Source organism: Doryrhamphus excisus, linkage group LG6 (genome assembly GCF_037039965.1).
Source record: "Doryrhamphus excisus strain RoL-2023G ecotype Guam linkage group LG6, RoL_Dexc_Guam_v1.1, whole genome shotgun sequence".
Taxonomy (NCBI): domain Eukaryota; kingdom Metazoa; phylum Chordata; class Actinopteri; order Syngnathiformes; family Syngnathidae; genus Doryrhamphus; species Doryrhamphus excisus.
In genome coordinates this window covers 11,926,799-11,942,572 of record NC_136362.1, presented here as the reverse complement: position 1 = coordinate 11,942,572, position 15,774 = coordinate 11,926,799, and the positions used below count along the sequence as shown (strand labels likewise).

Genomic DNA, 15,774 nt, shown 5'->3' with positions numbered 1-15,774 from the left:
TGAAGACAACACAAAGAAAAGAGAAAGCAATGACAAGACAGCAACAGAAATAACAATATCTGCTTGCATTTGATTTTGCTTGGTTTAAGAGGGGACAGGGAAAAAAACAATAAAAGACAGCAAAAAGATAAAGTAAAGCCAAAAGCAATATCAGAAGACAACAACAGCAGCAACAACAAAGCCTGCTTGCTTTGCTTGATTTTGCTTGGTTTAAGAGAGGACAGCCTAAAAAATGAGCAAAAACAGGACAGAAACAGCAATAACAACAATGTATGTCTGCTTGCATTTGATTTTGCTTGGTTTAAGAGGGGACAGACAGAAAAAAGTAATAAAATACAGCAGAAAGACAAAACAAAGCAATAAGAGAAAACAGCAGAAACAACAACAATGCCTGCTTGTGCTTGATTTTGCTTGGTTTAAGAGGGGACAGACAGGGAAAAACAATAAAAGACAGCAGAAAGACAAAATAAAGAAAAATAAAGAAAAGCAATATTGGAACACAGTAACAACAACAAAGTGTGCTTGTACTTGATTTTGCTTGGTTTAAGAGGGGACAACTTCAAAAATGACAGACGATAACAGATAGAAAAGAGAAAGCAAAAACAGGACAGAAACAGCAATAGAAACATTGCCTGCTTGGACTTGATTTTGCTTGGCTTAAGAGGGGACAGACAGAAAGGAGAAAAGGCTGATAAATTACCAAAAGTTAGCATTGTTATCAAAACACAACAGTTTAACTCAGAAGTACTCACAGATTACAGATTACATTGACATGGCAACACATAGAAGCTGAAATCTGATTGGATTTAAAAAAAAAATTGGACTATATATGCTACATTATAAATTTGTTTTGTTGTGCTAAATGTCAATGTGATATCCAAAATACTAAAATGCTAAAGCTACCACCCAGCAAGATGCCAAATACATGGAAATGCTAACAATGCTAACAGATAAGATGCAAACAACCTGTGTTAACAGTGGAAAAAGCAGTGCAGCTAAGCCACAAGCTACAACATTATGTTGGGAATAAATTAATATAACTTTATCGAACAAATACAAATATTAATTTGCAAATGCAGGTCAGTGCTTCTGATCAGTGCGTCTTTAGGCCAGCAGAGAAAGCTTTGCAGGCGCTGCCCTTTAGACAATGGACATGTTGATGTTTTTGTTCTGTTTTAAGGGTTTGGTGTGTAGTTTATTATTTATATTTTTAAAAAGTAATATATTAAATGTGTTTAATTTAAAATATTTTATTTAATAATATATACATATTTTTAAAATATATTAATTAAATTAATTAATTCATCATCATTATTATTATTATTATATGAGATTTAATACTAGTATTCAAAATTACTAGAATTAAAAAATATATATTTTTATATTCACATTTTATTGTTTCAAGTTTACATTTTTTTTAATTTAAATAGGAGGTATACACTTATATACTACCATCGCATCAAGTTTAGAGACAACTAGATGAAAACTGCTGATTTGTGTATTTGACACATGCTAAAGAATGGAAACCATCTTGCCAAGTGTATTCCAAATGGATACATCTCACCTACACTCTTTGGTGCTTGGAGGGGGTAAAACAAAATGAGTATGTGCTCTTTGGATGACATCCAGCGACTCCTGTTACCTCTTGTGTGTCAACGTGTGACAACTTGAACTTGCCACTGTCACGAGTGCCACTTAAAGAGCCATGAGTGGAAACGTAAAACCAGGTGAGAATACACCTGACACCTCCTCACAAGTCACCCAACACGTGGCCAAAGAACTCCTGGAAAGCTTTTTTTATGCTCGTCATATGACTTGAACGTCGCAAGAACAACAGGGGGTGGGGGGCACGCCTCACCAGTCTGCCACTCTAGTTAAATGCAGACTAAGCACTTTTCTAATCATATTTCACAAAGCAACATATTCTAAGGAAAAACTGCCTCTCAGCTTTGTGATATAGGTGAAAATGTATATAATTGGGGTTTTTATTATTAGTATTAGTTCAGAAATCTTCATTTCGTAATATTACATTTACACTTTTTTCTTCAATATTTCAGCTCTCTGCTATGAAATTTACTTATTTTTTTCCTCATGATATTACGAGTTTATTTTCATAAAATGTTGACATTTACAAGCAAATACAAGTTAAAATAATGCCTTTTTTTATTAGTCCCATAAAATTCTCACTTTATTCTCATAAAATTACATCCTTTTTTTCCCCATTTTTATCATCAACATTTTTAATTTCCCGACTATTTCAAATTTCTTCTCGTGATGACTTTATTCCCATAATATTTTGGCTTTATTCTTGTAAAATTATTATTTTTTCCGCTACCTAATTTTCCAAAAATAAGTGTGTTGGGGTTCTTTTAAAAATGTCAACTTCATGCTACTAAAATGATGTTATTTTTTAAATAAGTTAAAAATGACCACTTTTTGTCGCTAGATCGGAACTCTTTTCTCTTAATATTTTGACTTTATTCCTGCAAAATTACAGCAATTTTTTGCTGCTGCTAGTTAAATTTAAAAAGTGTGCCAATTTTCCAATAGTGCCAATGAAAAAGAGAATCCAACTAAATCCCGCCAGAAACTTTAGCAAAAAAAGTTTGATTAAGTCCTTGTGATACTCACTAAGCTAATACAATTCATAAGTTATTTTTAATTAGCCACCTCAAACTTCAGATGCCCTGGAGCCCTTCTGGCTTCCTGCGGTGTTACATAAAATTTGCCGTGGAGGATGGCAGGAGATGCAGAGAGAGGCTGAGAGGAGGAGTCGACTTTTTTGTGAGCAATTCTGACTTATGATGAGGGCGGGAAGACATCACAGCAGTCCTGTTATGTATGCAATTGCACTGTATAGATACAGTGCTGTATGTCTACTGTAGGCCTGAAGCTAAAGTACTGAAGCACCCTCTAGTGGTAGGTTTGTGCATCCAATTTGGGCTGAAGTACTTTATAAATTCATCCATCCATACGTTTTCTGTACCATGTGTCCTTCCAGAATATTATTATTATTTTATTATTTTATTATTTTATTATTTTATTATTTTATTATTTTATTATTTTATTATTTTATTATTTTATTATTTTATTATTTTATTATTTTATTATTTTATTATTTTATTATTTTATTATTTTATTATTTTATTATTTATGTGTGAGCTGACATAAACAATGTTCTGCCATCTTACACACATACAGTCACAGTGAATTCCTCTAAGAGCTGTGAGCCTCTACTTGTTTGTTCAAGAGTTTCGAGTGTTGGCGCCCAACCGTATGCAAGATGCTCTCTGATAATCCCCTAATGATGCTGTGTGTGTTGGGATGTGCCGCCAGAGCCTTCAGAAGTTCAGTCACGCCTTCCCGCTCCAGTATACAGCTGTAATGCGGAGCTGAGGGGGATAGAGCAAAAATTATGGGTGGGTGGGTGGGTGGGGGGGGGGGGTGAAACTTCTTAAATATTCCTCACATGAATCCGCAGCATGGCCTTGAGTCACATGTGCAGTAAGGAGAAGACACACACTATGTTTTATTGATGATGAGGAAACTTACTGTTTAGAGTGGAGACAAAATGAATGGCCCACACGGCCCACAGCTGCACTCCTGTGGGTTGATACGTCTGAAGCAGGCGGCAAAATGGACGAAAGGACCTAAATAAAAGAGAGTAAAGAGACAGAAAACAGACCCATCATTGACATTGTCAGGAACAATTAATTATGGGCCTGCAAAATTCCCTTATTTTGAAATGTAAATGTTGACAGGTATGCAAATTGCATCAATTGACATGGCATTATGTCAGAGCAATATATAAATACTATATATTATGCTAACTGTTAGCATTGTTAGCACTTTACCCATCAGAATTAAAATCTCTCCAGAACTGCCTTAGCACTTTCTTCGCTATCTAACTGTTAGCATTTTATTTTACTCATGTAAAAATTTATATATTTACAAGACATTGTAACTTTTGATAATCAGCGCTATCATTTCAGGTGCTAGCATACTAAATGATAAAGTTTTAGTTATTTTACCAGTGTAAAAATGTAAATATTTACATTACATTACATCTTTTTAGGTGCTACCATGCTAACTGTTAGCATGTATCATATTAAATTGCCTACATTTTTAATGTAAACCACGACAGAACTGCAATTTCAGAACTTCTACCTTGCTAGATGGTAGCTTTAGCATCTTAGATATCACTTTGACATTTAACACTTTCACAAATACTGTATGTATTTGAGCAAGACCTATTCCAATGTTATCACACTGTATTCTGCCCACTGCTGTGCTGTTAGCACTGTTAGCATTTACATCTTGTCTATATACTGCCAATGTACATTGTAATGTCACAGGTTGCTTGGAGCTTTTCTGTTAGCATTGTTAGCATTTAGGTTTCATTGATATCTTGCTGGGTAGTAACTTTAGCATTTTAGCATTCGAGATATCACACTGACACATAGCACTTTGGCAAATATAAATTGTAGCATATATATTCCACATATGTTCCAATGTTATTACACTGTATTCTTGCAGGTTACTCGCAACGTAGCTGTTAGCATTTCCGTTTCATTGACATCATGCTGGGTGGTAGCGTTAGCATTTTGGACATCACACTGACATGTAGCACTTTTGCAGCTGTATATTGAAGGAAAACATGTTCCAATGTTATCACATTGCAGTCCCGAGGTTGTTAGCGTTGTAATTGTTTGCAATGTTAGCATTTACATTTTGTCGGCATCTTACAGGGTGGTAGCTTTAGCATTTTGGATATCATATTAACAGTTTGCACTTTAACAAATGTATACTGAAGTAAAAAATGTTCCAATGTTGTCATATTTTACAGCCACATGTTTCTAGCATGGCAGCTGTTAGCATAGTTAGCATTTCAGTTTTGTTGCCATGTTGCTAGGTGGTAGCTTAGGCTTTTTGTATTTCGGATTTCACACTGGCATTTACCACTTTAGAAAATGTATAGTGAAGCTAAAACATGTTCCAAAGTTATCACATTGTATTCTCGCAGGTTGCTAGCATTGTAGCTGTTAGCATTGTTAGCATTTTAATTTCATTAGCATATTGCCAAAATAGTTTATAAGGCCAAGCACAAAATAAGTTAGAACAGGCAACAACACATTTTTTTCATTTGATTATTCTATTGGGCAATCTTAAGTGCAAATATCAAAATGGTTGATAAAATAAAAGCATAAAATACCTGTAAAATACCATCTCTTTATCCAAATGTGGCCAGGCTGCAATGGACACATGCTTTTAAGAAACAGACACACACTGATTAGAGCCAGAAGATACTTCAACTGCTGGATAAAAAACAGAGTTTTGACACGTGTTCACACACCAGCTGCTTGAGTATGGTGCTGCGGAGCTCTTCATCCAGGATCCAAGCTTCATGTCTGGAAGTGAGATGAGCCAGAATCCCTCCAGCAAAGTACCGGACCTCCATTTCTATCTGGGGATCCTTCAACAGACTGAGGATGTGCTCCAAGAGGTCCTCCTCCATTAGCTCTGACTGCAACTGCTCTACCTCTGCTATGTTGTTCTGCATCACAGTGAGAAATGTTTAGCTTCTTTAAATAAGAAATATGCCAACTAAAGTAGACATTACGAGACATTGAACCCACCAGGAGGCCGAGAACCTTCTGTTGTATAGACGACTCGTTGTGGTAGGACTGCAAATAAACAACACAAGAACACTCTGAAGAAGAGAGGTGGTGTACACCCTGCACTAGTCACCAATCACATGGCACATATAAACAATTCACACACATTCACCATTAAACCCATACAAGTACGCAATTATGTAAACAATCAGCCTTGGTGAAGGTCTACTCTTCATTAAGTGACAATGTAGTTGCTAAAACATGCGCTCAACAAAAATATAAACAGGACACTTCTGTTTAAGTTCCCATCTTTCATTAAACACAGGTGTGCATTAGGCTGGCTACAATAAAAGGCCACTAACTGCAAACAACGTGCCTATTGCACGCTCCTTCAACACGACATCTGTAGTATCGTGCCACAGATGCTAAAACTGCACATTTTTGTGACCTTTTATTGTGGCCAGCCTACTGCACCATAATCATGCTGCACAATAATCAACACCAGGACAAGTCCCACCTGTCAGGTGGATGGATTCTGCTCACTAATATAGATTATAAGCAAGAAATTGACTTTTGTGTACATAGAAAAACTTTTACATCTTTTCAGTTCAGCTCATGAACGTCACAAACAGTGTACAGGATCATTGTTCACCCTATCATGTTTTTTTTAACTACACCCTATTATTGTGGAAAAATATTTGCATATTGAAGCAAATGTCACCTTCATGCATTCATTCATTTTCTACCGCAGGGGGTGCTGGAGCCTATCCCTGCTGTCTTCGGATGAGAGGCGGGGTACACCCTGGACTGGTCACCAGCCAATCACAAGGCACATATAGACAAACAACCATTCACACTCACATTCATATCTATGGACAATTTGGAGTCGCCAATTAAACCTAGCATGTTTTTGGAATGAAAACCCACGCATGCACAGGAAAAACATGCAAATTCCACACAGAAATGGCCGAGGGTGGAATTGAACTCAGGTCTCCTAGCTGTGAGGCCTGCGTGCTAACCACTCGTCCGCTGTGCAGCCGCAAATGTCTCCTATTTTGCCTAAATTAAGCAACATATATTGGGGCATTGAGAAGATGCATTCAAAGAGGTAATATGTAGTACGCTACACTGATCACCAGGTGTCGGTAATGTTACTGTAATGTTTGGTGAGACACACAAGCACCAGACTTGTTCGCTCTCACAACAGGCACAATAATCCCTCATTTGATTCCCTAATGTTGCTTCCTGTCTGTCTTTCGCTCAGGTCCTCTAGCACTGGAACACATATGGAAAACTGGAAATTCACTTATCACAGTTGGTGTTGGGAACAAGATATTACTGTTTATCATAAAAACTGTACTTTGCGCTGCATCATACTGAGCGGAGGTCAAATGTAATGTAAGGTAGAGGTAAAGGGATAAAACAGATGTTGGAGGATGTCTGAGGAAGGAACATGAACCGCTTGTTGCGGGTCTCTACCTCCAAAACCTCCTCGTACAGCTCCAAACCATTACACTCGATGAAGTTACGCGCCGCTGCGGGCATCTCGTCTGTTAAGTTCCACAAAGCTCTCAAGGCAAACTTGAGAGTGGAGTCCACCACTCCGATCATGGCCCTTTGTTGCACAATGGCCAACAGCTGCTGTTGGGAGAAAAACACCACACAAGCTTAAGTTGTGTTTTTGCCGGGTGACATGAGAATTACACATGAATATAATAACAGAGAGTGAAGCTTGACTGCATCCACATTGACCAAAATAGAGATTGAATAACGGTAAGCTGAGAAGGACGAGCACATGTGACGACGGCGTGACAGTGAGTAAATGCGGTGATGGAAAATAGAGCAGGTGAGAGAAATAGACAGATGGGGTGTGTGTGTGTGTGTGTGTGTGTGAAATAGAAGTACACCCATGCATTAGTGCGGTGAAGACAGGAACATTGCCAACACAAAAGTACCTTCATGATAGAGACATCTTCACCAAGTTTTGCAATTTCTGCCGTGGACAGCTGCAAGTGAAAACAAAACAGATCCGATATGATTTTATGACTTTTATAATATTATTTCATCCTACAGTGAAATTGCACAGTTAACTTTCCTCTTGTGTGTGTAGCTTTCTGTTATCATCTCTTAGGTTAACAGGTCGGTTTTGACCCATGTATTAAATCAGCTATAAAATACACTAAAAACAATAATTTACCATCAAATTTGCTTCTCATGTCTTGGTTACCTTCTTAGGCTTCCTCATCCTTTAAAATGTTGGTTTTAATACTTTTGGTGTGGGCATGGAGGCCTTTTTTTTGTCACTATACCCCTCCATTTCAATTTCCAAAAAAGGTAAAATGAACGTCAAAAGAATCCTATTAATAAATTGAAGGTTCTTTTGTTACCTGGCTATTACTGAGGGCTACATAACATATCTCTTAAATCAATTAGTTTGATTTATTTCCTCATTTTAGTATTAATCACTAAAGAAACATCTATGGTGTTGGGGTCAATTCTGACCCATATATATTAATGTAAAAAAAATGTAGAAAAAGTTATTGTTTTCAGCAACCGAACTTTAGTATAAACCGAAATCAAAAAGCAGAACAGGTCCAGATCTTGGTTCACTGTACTTCTTGCCATTCTTTCCATGATTCAAATTGTAAATGTGAAATCAGCCAATCAAATGAATGAATTCACCTCACATGTCTGGACCTTGTTTTTCTGCTGGTATGCTGGAAAATCGGTCAAAATGAGAATCCCCTGAAGCTTACATGATGAGAAGAGGAGCTGGTTGTCATTGTGTTGGCTATTTGTACACTTGTAGCTCCAAATATTGTTTTATAGTCATATTATTATAACCGGGTCAAAACTGACACTCACAATACAGTGGTCATAATTTCAACCAGACCATTTTAAAATGTAGTCAAAATTATTTTTGGGGTTTTATTTTGCTGAAATAGAGATTCCTGACAAAGTCAAAAAGCCTTGATGCAATAAACAAATGTTATGTGATTATTTTTATGCATTAAAATATAAAACGGGTCAATGCCGACTCTAACACAAGAGGAGGGTTAAAGCCTGAAGGTGGTCACATAACCGACAGGTGCTCCTACTGCACTCAAATGCACCACACACAAGCGGTGTCTTGACCTTGGGCACCAGAATGGAGATGACGGCGACAGCCATCCTCTGAAGTGTAGGATCCTCGTGGCTGCTCAGCCAGTTGATCACCAGCTTGGCCGCTAAATACCTGCAACCGTGATCACAGCACGCATGAGCAGAAACAAATAAACCACGAAAAATGTGCACACAATCTGCCGGAGACATTTCCTGCAGTCTTACATCTGGAAAAACAGTTTCCCCTTAGCCAAAGACCGCACTGATTATCTGGGCTACTGTGTATCCATGAGCTCAAATGTCTTACTATAATAGAATCAAAGTAAACTGACGTGTCAAAGGGGACATCCTGAAGGATATAGTCGCTGCAGAGTGCCAGCAGACAGTTCTTTTGGATCTAGGGAGATAGAAACACAACAATATGGCTGTCACATGTTGAATAGCCAGTTCAATGCGAACTTATTTGGATAATGATAGATGACCGCAATTACTGTACAATCAGTCTACTCATGTAAAGCATCTCGGTTTTATAAAGCAAAATGTCATTATAGTAATTTATCGTTTATTGCGGTTTATTGTTTTGGACCAGACGGTGATAAGTGAATTTCAGCAAAGTACAAATCATTCATTGATTCATTTTCTGCCGCTTTTCCTCACAAGGGTCGCGGGGGTGCTGGAGCCTATCCCAGTTGTCTTTGGGCGAGAGGCGGGGTACACCCTGGACTGGTTGCCAGCCAATCACAGGGCACATATAGACAAACAACCATTCACACTCACATTCATACCTATGGACAATTTGGAGTCGCCAATTAACCTAGCATGTTTTTTGGAATGTGGGAGGAAACCGGAGTACCCGGAGAAAACCCACGCATGCACGAGGAGAACATGCAAACTCCACACAGAGATGGCCGAGAGTGGAACTGAACCCTGGTCTCCTAGCTGTGAGGTCTGCGCGCTAACCACTCGACTGCCGTGCAGCCGAGCTTCAAATAAAAAAGCAATTATTCATTCATTAATTTTCTACTGCTTATCCTCACGAGGGCCGCGCGGGGTGCTGGAGCCTATCCCAGCTGTCTTCGGGCAAGAGGCGGGGTACACCCCGGACTGGTCGCCAGCCAATCACAGGGCACATATACGTAGACAAACAACCATTCACACTCACATTCATACCTATGGACAAGTTGGAGTCGCCAATTAACCTAGCATGTTTTTGGAATGTGGGAGGAAACCGGAGTACCCGGAGAAAACCCACGCATGCACGAGGAGAACATGCAAACTCCATACAGAGATGGCCGAGAGTGGAACTGAACCCTGGTCTCCTAGCTGTGAGGTCTGCGCGCTAACCAGCAATTATTCATTCATTAATTTTCTACTGCTTATCCTCACGAGGGCCGCGCGGGGTGCTGGAGCCTATCCCAGCTGTCTTCGGGCAAGAGGCGGGGTACACCCCGGACTGGTCGCCAGCCAATCACAGGGCACATATACGTAGACAAACAACCATTCACACTCACATTCATACCTATGGACAATTTGGAGTCGCCAATTAACCTAGCATGTTTTTGGAATGTGGGAGGAAACCGGAGTACCCGGAGAAAACCCACGCATGCACGGGGAGAACATGCAAACTCCACACAGAGATGGCCGAGGGTGGAATTGAACCCTGGTCTCCTAGCTGTGAGGTCTGCGCGCTAACCACTCGATCACCGTGCAGCTGAGCTTCAAATGAAAAAGCAATTATCCTCACAAGGGTCGCGGGGGGGGCTGGAGCCTATCCCAGCTGTCTTTGGGCGAGAGGCGGGGTACACCCCGGACTGGTCGCCAGCCAATCACAGGGCACATATAGACAAACAACCATTCACACTCACATTCATACCTATGGACAATTTGGAGTCGCCAATTAACCTAGCATGTTTTTGGAATGGGGGAGGAAACCGGGGAGAACATGCAAACTCCACACAGAGATGGCCGAGATTTTGGAATTGAACTCAGGTCTTCTAGCTGTGAGGCCTGTGCGCTAACCACTCCTTGTCCATTGAAAAAATATATATAAATATATAACAGATGGAGACCTGTGTATGGTCAGGGAAGGTCTTCATGCTGTGCAGCAGCTGGGTGACGATGGAGCGGAGCAGGCCTACAGACATGGCTTCAGCCTGGTCCTGAGTGGTGAGATTGAACACACACGCTGTGGCCACCAGGTGGACGTGGAGACTTGCAGGATGACTCTGCATGGAGCTCAGGACCAGCTAGAAGATACACACAAAAGCCAAATGAGTCTATTCATTAATAATGTGTTCTCACAGTTATGAATCAAAGTGATATATACGGAACACATATCACTCCCACAATTATCTCTGTGGATGTTCTTGTTTACTTTCTGTCATAATGTTACAGTTTTGATTGACGATGTCAGAGTGACATGATGATTAGAGTAATCCCTCGCCACTCTAGTTATATCCATGTATTAATAAATCAGCCTATTATTAGTCAAAAATATGCATATTTAAGCACACTTTGTGTATTCCTTTGACTAAATTACACAGTTTCAAGCATAAAAAATAAATAAACTACATGCAAAAAACATTGTGATGATATGTAGTACTCTACACCAGTCACTATGTGTCAGTAATGTTACATTGAAGAGGAAGTAATCTTAAGAACAGGAAGCAACAACAACAAATGCTAACATGCACAAGTCTATATTAATAACTTGTTTATGTCTTATATGTCTTATTTTGTCTTATTCTGTCTACTTTATTTAGGAAATAAGAGTGTGATGGTGACTATAGGGGTGTTATTTCATGTCTGAAGGGCTCTAATAATGTTAAAACCCGTATTTAGATGGTTGTCTTTGATCTAACAACAAAAATATTGCATTTATCATGAAAATTACCACTTATAAACAAGGGATTACTTTAATATTAAAAATATTTAAACACATGCCACACAAAAAAATCAACATTTGCAATAAAAAGCGACTATAGTAATTATTAACCCTCCTCTTCTCTCTTAAAACCATAAATATGCCTCATATGCTAAATGATAATATAAGATGATGGATAAACTTATAGTTTCATGGTGTGTTCAAGGACCACTGAACAAAGTGCGAAATTGCAACGTTATCAGTGAAGCAAACAGATATGAACATGTAAAAATTGGGGTTTTTCTAACATCAGTACATGTATGCAGTACATTTATTCTGCATTATCACATATTTAATAAAAAATTATTATGATATTATTACGTATATAATGTCAAATGGAAAACTAAAAAAATATGGATTGTTCAGGTGTATCTAATATGGCTGGTTATCCCTGCTAGTAATTAGGATGACATTTATGCTGTTTCCCGTCACAAACGTGACTCATACATGAAGTATGTTCACTCATCGTGGTTCAAACAGGAAGAGGGGGAACAAAAACGGGACTGCATCACCTCCAGCATTTCTGGTTGCGGTTTGTGAGAGTCGGTGGTAAAATTGTGGAGATGGAAGAGGGCCTCTCGAGTGAAACACTCTCTGTCTCTGTACCTTCTCAGGGCCTCACACAACTGGTTCTCATTAGCTTCCCCAGTTACCTAAACACGTGCAGCACAGCAGCATTGTCAGTCAAACAGGAAATGCAGCCAGCGTATTCAGTAAATGTATACAATAGAGCTTCATCACAGGGAAGATCATGTATCTTAATAGTACAATAGAACAGTAGGCCAAGGGATCTACTGTAACAAATCCTTACTTTTAGGTTTTTCTGTGATGACAGCGCACCACAGGAGCTAATTCCAGTTGCGAGCAGGCCTAAGAAAACCAGCTCCTTCCTGGTCTCCATGAACGCAGCAACATCTGTCTCGGTGATTCTTCTCCGGCCTGAGACGTCTAAAGAAACTAAGGAGGGAAGAACCTGGGGACCAGCTCGCAGAAGATGCAGAACTCCCACATCTCCATCATCTGAGGCGCCGTCCTCCGCCGTGAAGTGATCATCTGAAAAGTCAAAATGCTTGACAGCGTGAAGTTGGCTGAGAACAGACAGCAAACTCGTAGGCGACATATCCAACTGGCGAAGCCGATGAGCGATTAAAGATCTCAAAGTGTTCCTGCACCGAAGGAGCCCTGTCAGATTTGAGACGACACTGCTGGAGATGTCTAGGCTCTCCAGCTGAGGGAGAGCGCAAACATCTTCCAAAGCAGCGTCCGTCAAGTCGGTGCTGGAGAGGTTGAGCGTCCGCAGGCCCTTCAGGGAGTTGAAACCAACACCATCATCTTCTAGAGAGGCCCAGTCCAGACGTAATCCGTTCAGGGACAAAGTCTGCAGCCTGGATCTGCACTGCAAGTTGGATGCCAGGCTCGAGATGATTTCAGCCCCGGTGATGTCGCCAGAAACCCAGGATGCATCCACTTCCTGGAGACGGTGAGGGCTGATTGCTAGTCGAAATGCTTCTGCAGACACTGGACAAGAGCGGATGGAAACTCGACGCAAACGCAGCTCTTTGTGGTTCCGAAAAATCCCAATGGTAGAGTCGTTCAGTGTGCCTTGATAGGAAAAGAAAATTAGCATAAATAAATTTGAATGAATGTGTACCCCCGCCTCTCAACTATAGTGAGGATAAGCGGCATAGAAAATGTAAAGTCAAGGTAGAAAACTGTACTATTTAGGGCTTCAAATATCTATTATTTTAATAACAGATTAATCGGTCGATTATTTTTTCAGTTAATCTGATTTTTCTGAATTGTTATTTCCACCTCTTAGCAGCAATCCCTTTAAGAATACATGTGTGTGTGTGGGGGGGGGGAGTTCCATTTTAGATGCTGAAATCATATTATTATAGTACATTTTTAAATGAAATGATTAATTGATTACAAAAATAGTTGATTAATTGGATCAGATAATTACTTGTTGCAGCCCAGTGTGGGCTGGGAACCATTTGTGGAATAAAGTCAAAATATTATGAGAAAAAATTCTATGAAAATAATTTTGTAATATCATAAGGGGAAGAAATTAATTGTAGTAGTAGAAATAATAAAGATTTTAAAGGCATAAAAAGTTTAAAGTCGTAATATTATGGAAAATTTTGTCAAAAATGGTTTAAAAAATGGTAAAAAAAATGCAAAAATAGAAAGACTAAAGTTCATACCATTAATATTTTTTTGCTGTTGTTTTTCATATCTTAAATATTTCAACTTTCTCCTTAAATAAACTTTGTAATTTTCCTCCTCGTAATGTTATACCCCTAATATTTTGACGATATTGTCATAATATTGTAACTTTTCCTCAACCTAATTATTTTCCATAATATTACAACTTTAAACTCTTTATGCCTTTAAAATCTTTTTAATTTCTACTACTAAAATTACATTTTTTCCCTTATGATATTAGGAGATTATTTTCATAGAATTGTGACTTTTTTCTCTTAATATTTTGACTTTATTTCACAAATGGCTCCCACTTATGACACCCTTCATATATGTGACGCCTATAGAGTCAGCTAACACCCAAATATAAGACACCCCCCTCTTTTTTGAGACCCGTTTTTGGAGTTTCCCCAGTTCAGGTATGTGTGAGTGACAGGAAGAAAGTTTTGACAAGTATAAATATAAGACAACACATATTTTTCAGTCAATATGGTAATTCCCATATTTATTCACATGCCCACCTTTTGATGCCATCTCCTGCAGTAGCTGATCAGCCATCTCCTGAGGGAAAAGCGGTGCCGACCCGAGGAGCAAGGAGCCATCTGCTCGCTTGCTGCACAGGACATCCAGGCTGCAGCACACCTGAGCCAAGCACAGGTCACACAGGGTGTGGGGGGCCTCCCAGTCCTGAAGCACAGTACCAGGTGGTTATACTGGTCACAACAAGGTACATATGCACTGGATAATAACACCTAAAAGAGCTATAATGAAGGATATCTTAAGTGTTTTAATACTGTTTGTTTACTATATGTGACTCTTCAGTGCTTCCTCATGACTAAACACATTCACGGTGACATAAGTTCAGCTAATTTTATCCTCAACACAAGAACCCCAGTGCAGGATTCAAGCTCCGTTAAATCACATAATCCAGCAGATCTCCACAAGGCCAAGCGGACAAAACATATGTTGTATACATGAGTAGGAGTCACTGACATAAAGAGCAACACAATACTCACCATGCTGTCAACACAACACTCCCCCAGAGATTCTAAATCAAAGATTTAGCCTTTGTTGGCACAAAGACGCCATTTTGATCCCACGAAGCACGTATTACGATGATTATAATGAGATTAAAGTTGGAAAATGTCAACTGAAGTGGCAGCGACGCGGTTGATCGTCAAATGTTAGCCGTCACGAGCCGGGCGCCTCCTATTGGTCAGTAACTATGACGTCACCCGGTCATAGCACATATACCTGAGACTTATCGCCTCGTGCGCGGTAATTAATCAGTTTGGCCACAAGGGGTCTCAAGTGACTAAAGTTTTTTTTTTTTTTAAAGTTAAATCGCTATCTTGCAAACGCCTTGTATTCGACCATACACTTCAGTTAACACCATCACATTTTATGTAATAAATACTTTTTTCATATTATTTGTTTATATGTGTTTTCCCCCTAAATTAACAACTTCTAAGCATAGAAATGGCAAGAGAAAAAGTCATAATATTCCAAGAATAGTCATAAATTTGCAAGAAAAACTTGTACATCTGCAATAATAAAGTTAGAAATTTACATTAAAAAAGTTGTAATCTTACAAGAATCAATTTTTTAATTTATGATTAAAAAAAGCTGTACATTTATTACAAAAAACCAAAAAACTCGTAAATTTCCCATAATTCTGAAAAAATTCATAATATTGCAACAAAAATGTTGGAAACTTACAACAATAAAGTTCTAAATTTACAAGAAAAAATTTCATAATATCACGAGAATAAGGTTGTAACTGTATGACGATTACGACAAAAAATACATATGAATAAAGAAATTGTCATAGTTTTAGAAGTTTTAGAACAAATCAAAAAACCATCATAATATTTCAAGAATAAAGTCATAAATTTCCCACAATTCCGACAAAAAAAAATCAAATTATTACCA

At 38.7% G+C, this 15,774-nt stretch overlaps 1 protein-coding gene across 1 annotated transcript; it reads right to left on the bottom strand.

Moving 5' to 3' along the window:
* Positions 1–2,507: 2,507 nt before the first annotated feature.
* Positions 2,508–15,051, bottom strand: LOC131126380 (protein zyg-11 homolog). The gene is made up of 14 exons (XM_058068838.2): positions 14,859–15,051; positions 14,364–14,529; positions 12,452–13,242; positions 12,153–12,293; positions 10,787–10,963; positions 9,050–9,114; positions 8,751–8,850; positions 7,571–7,621; positions 7,095–7,256; positions 5,637–5,684; positions 5,354–5,554; positions 5,213–5,265; positions 3,553–3,650; positions 2,508–3,392 (listed from the first exon to the last, which is right to left on the bottom strand). Exons 1-14 carry the CDS (start codon positions 14,859–14,861, stop codon positions 3,217–3,219), a joined length of 2,232 nt encoding a protein of 743 aa, XP_057924821.2. The 5' UTR covers positions 14,862–15,051; the 3' UTR covers positions 2,508–3,216.
* Positions 15,052–15,774: the final 723 nt, after the last annotated feature.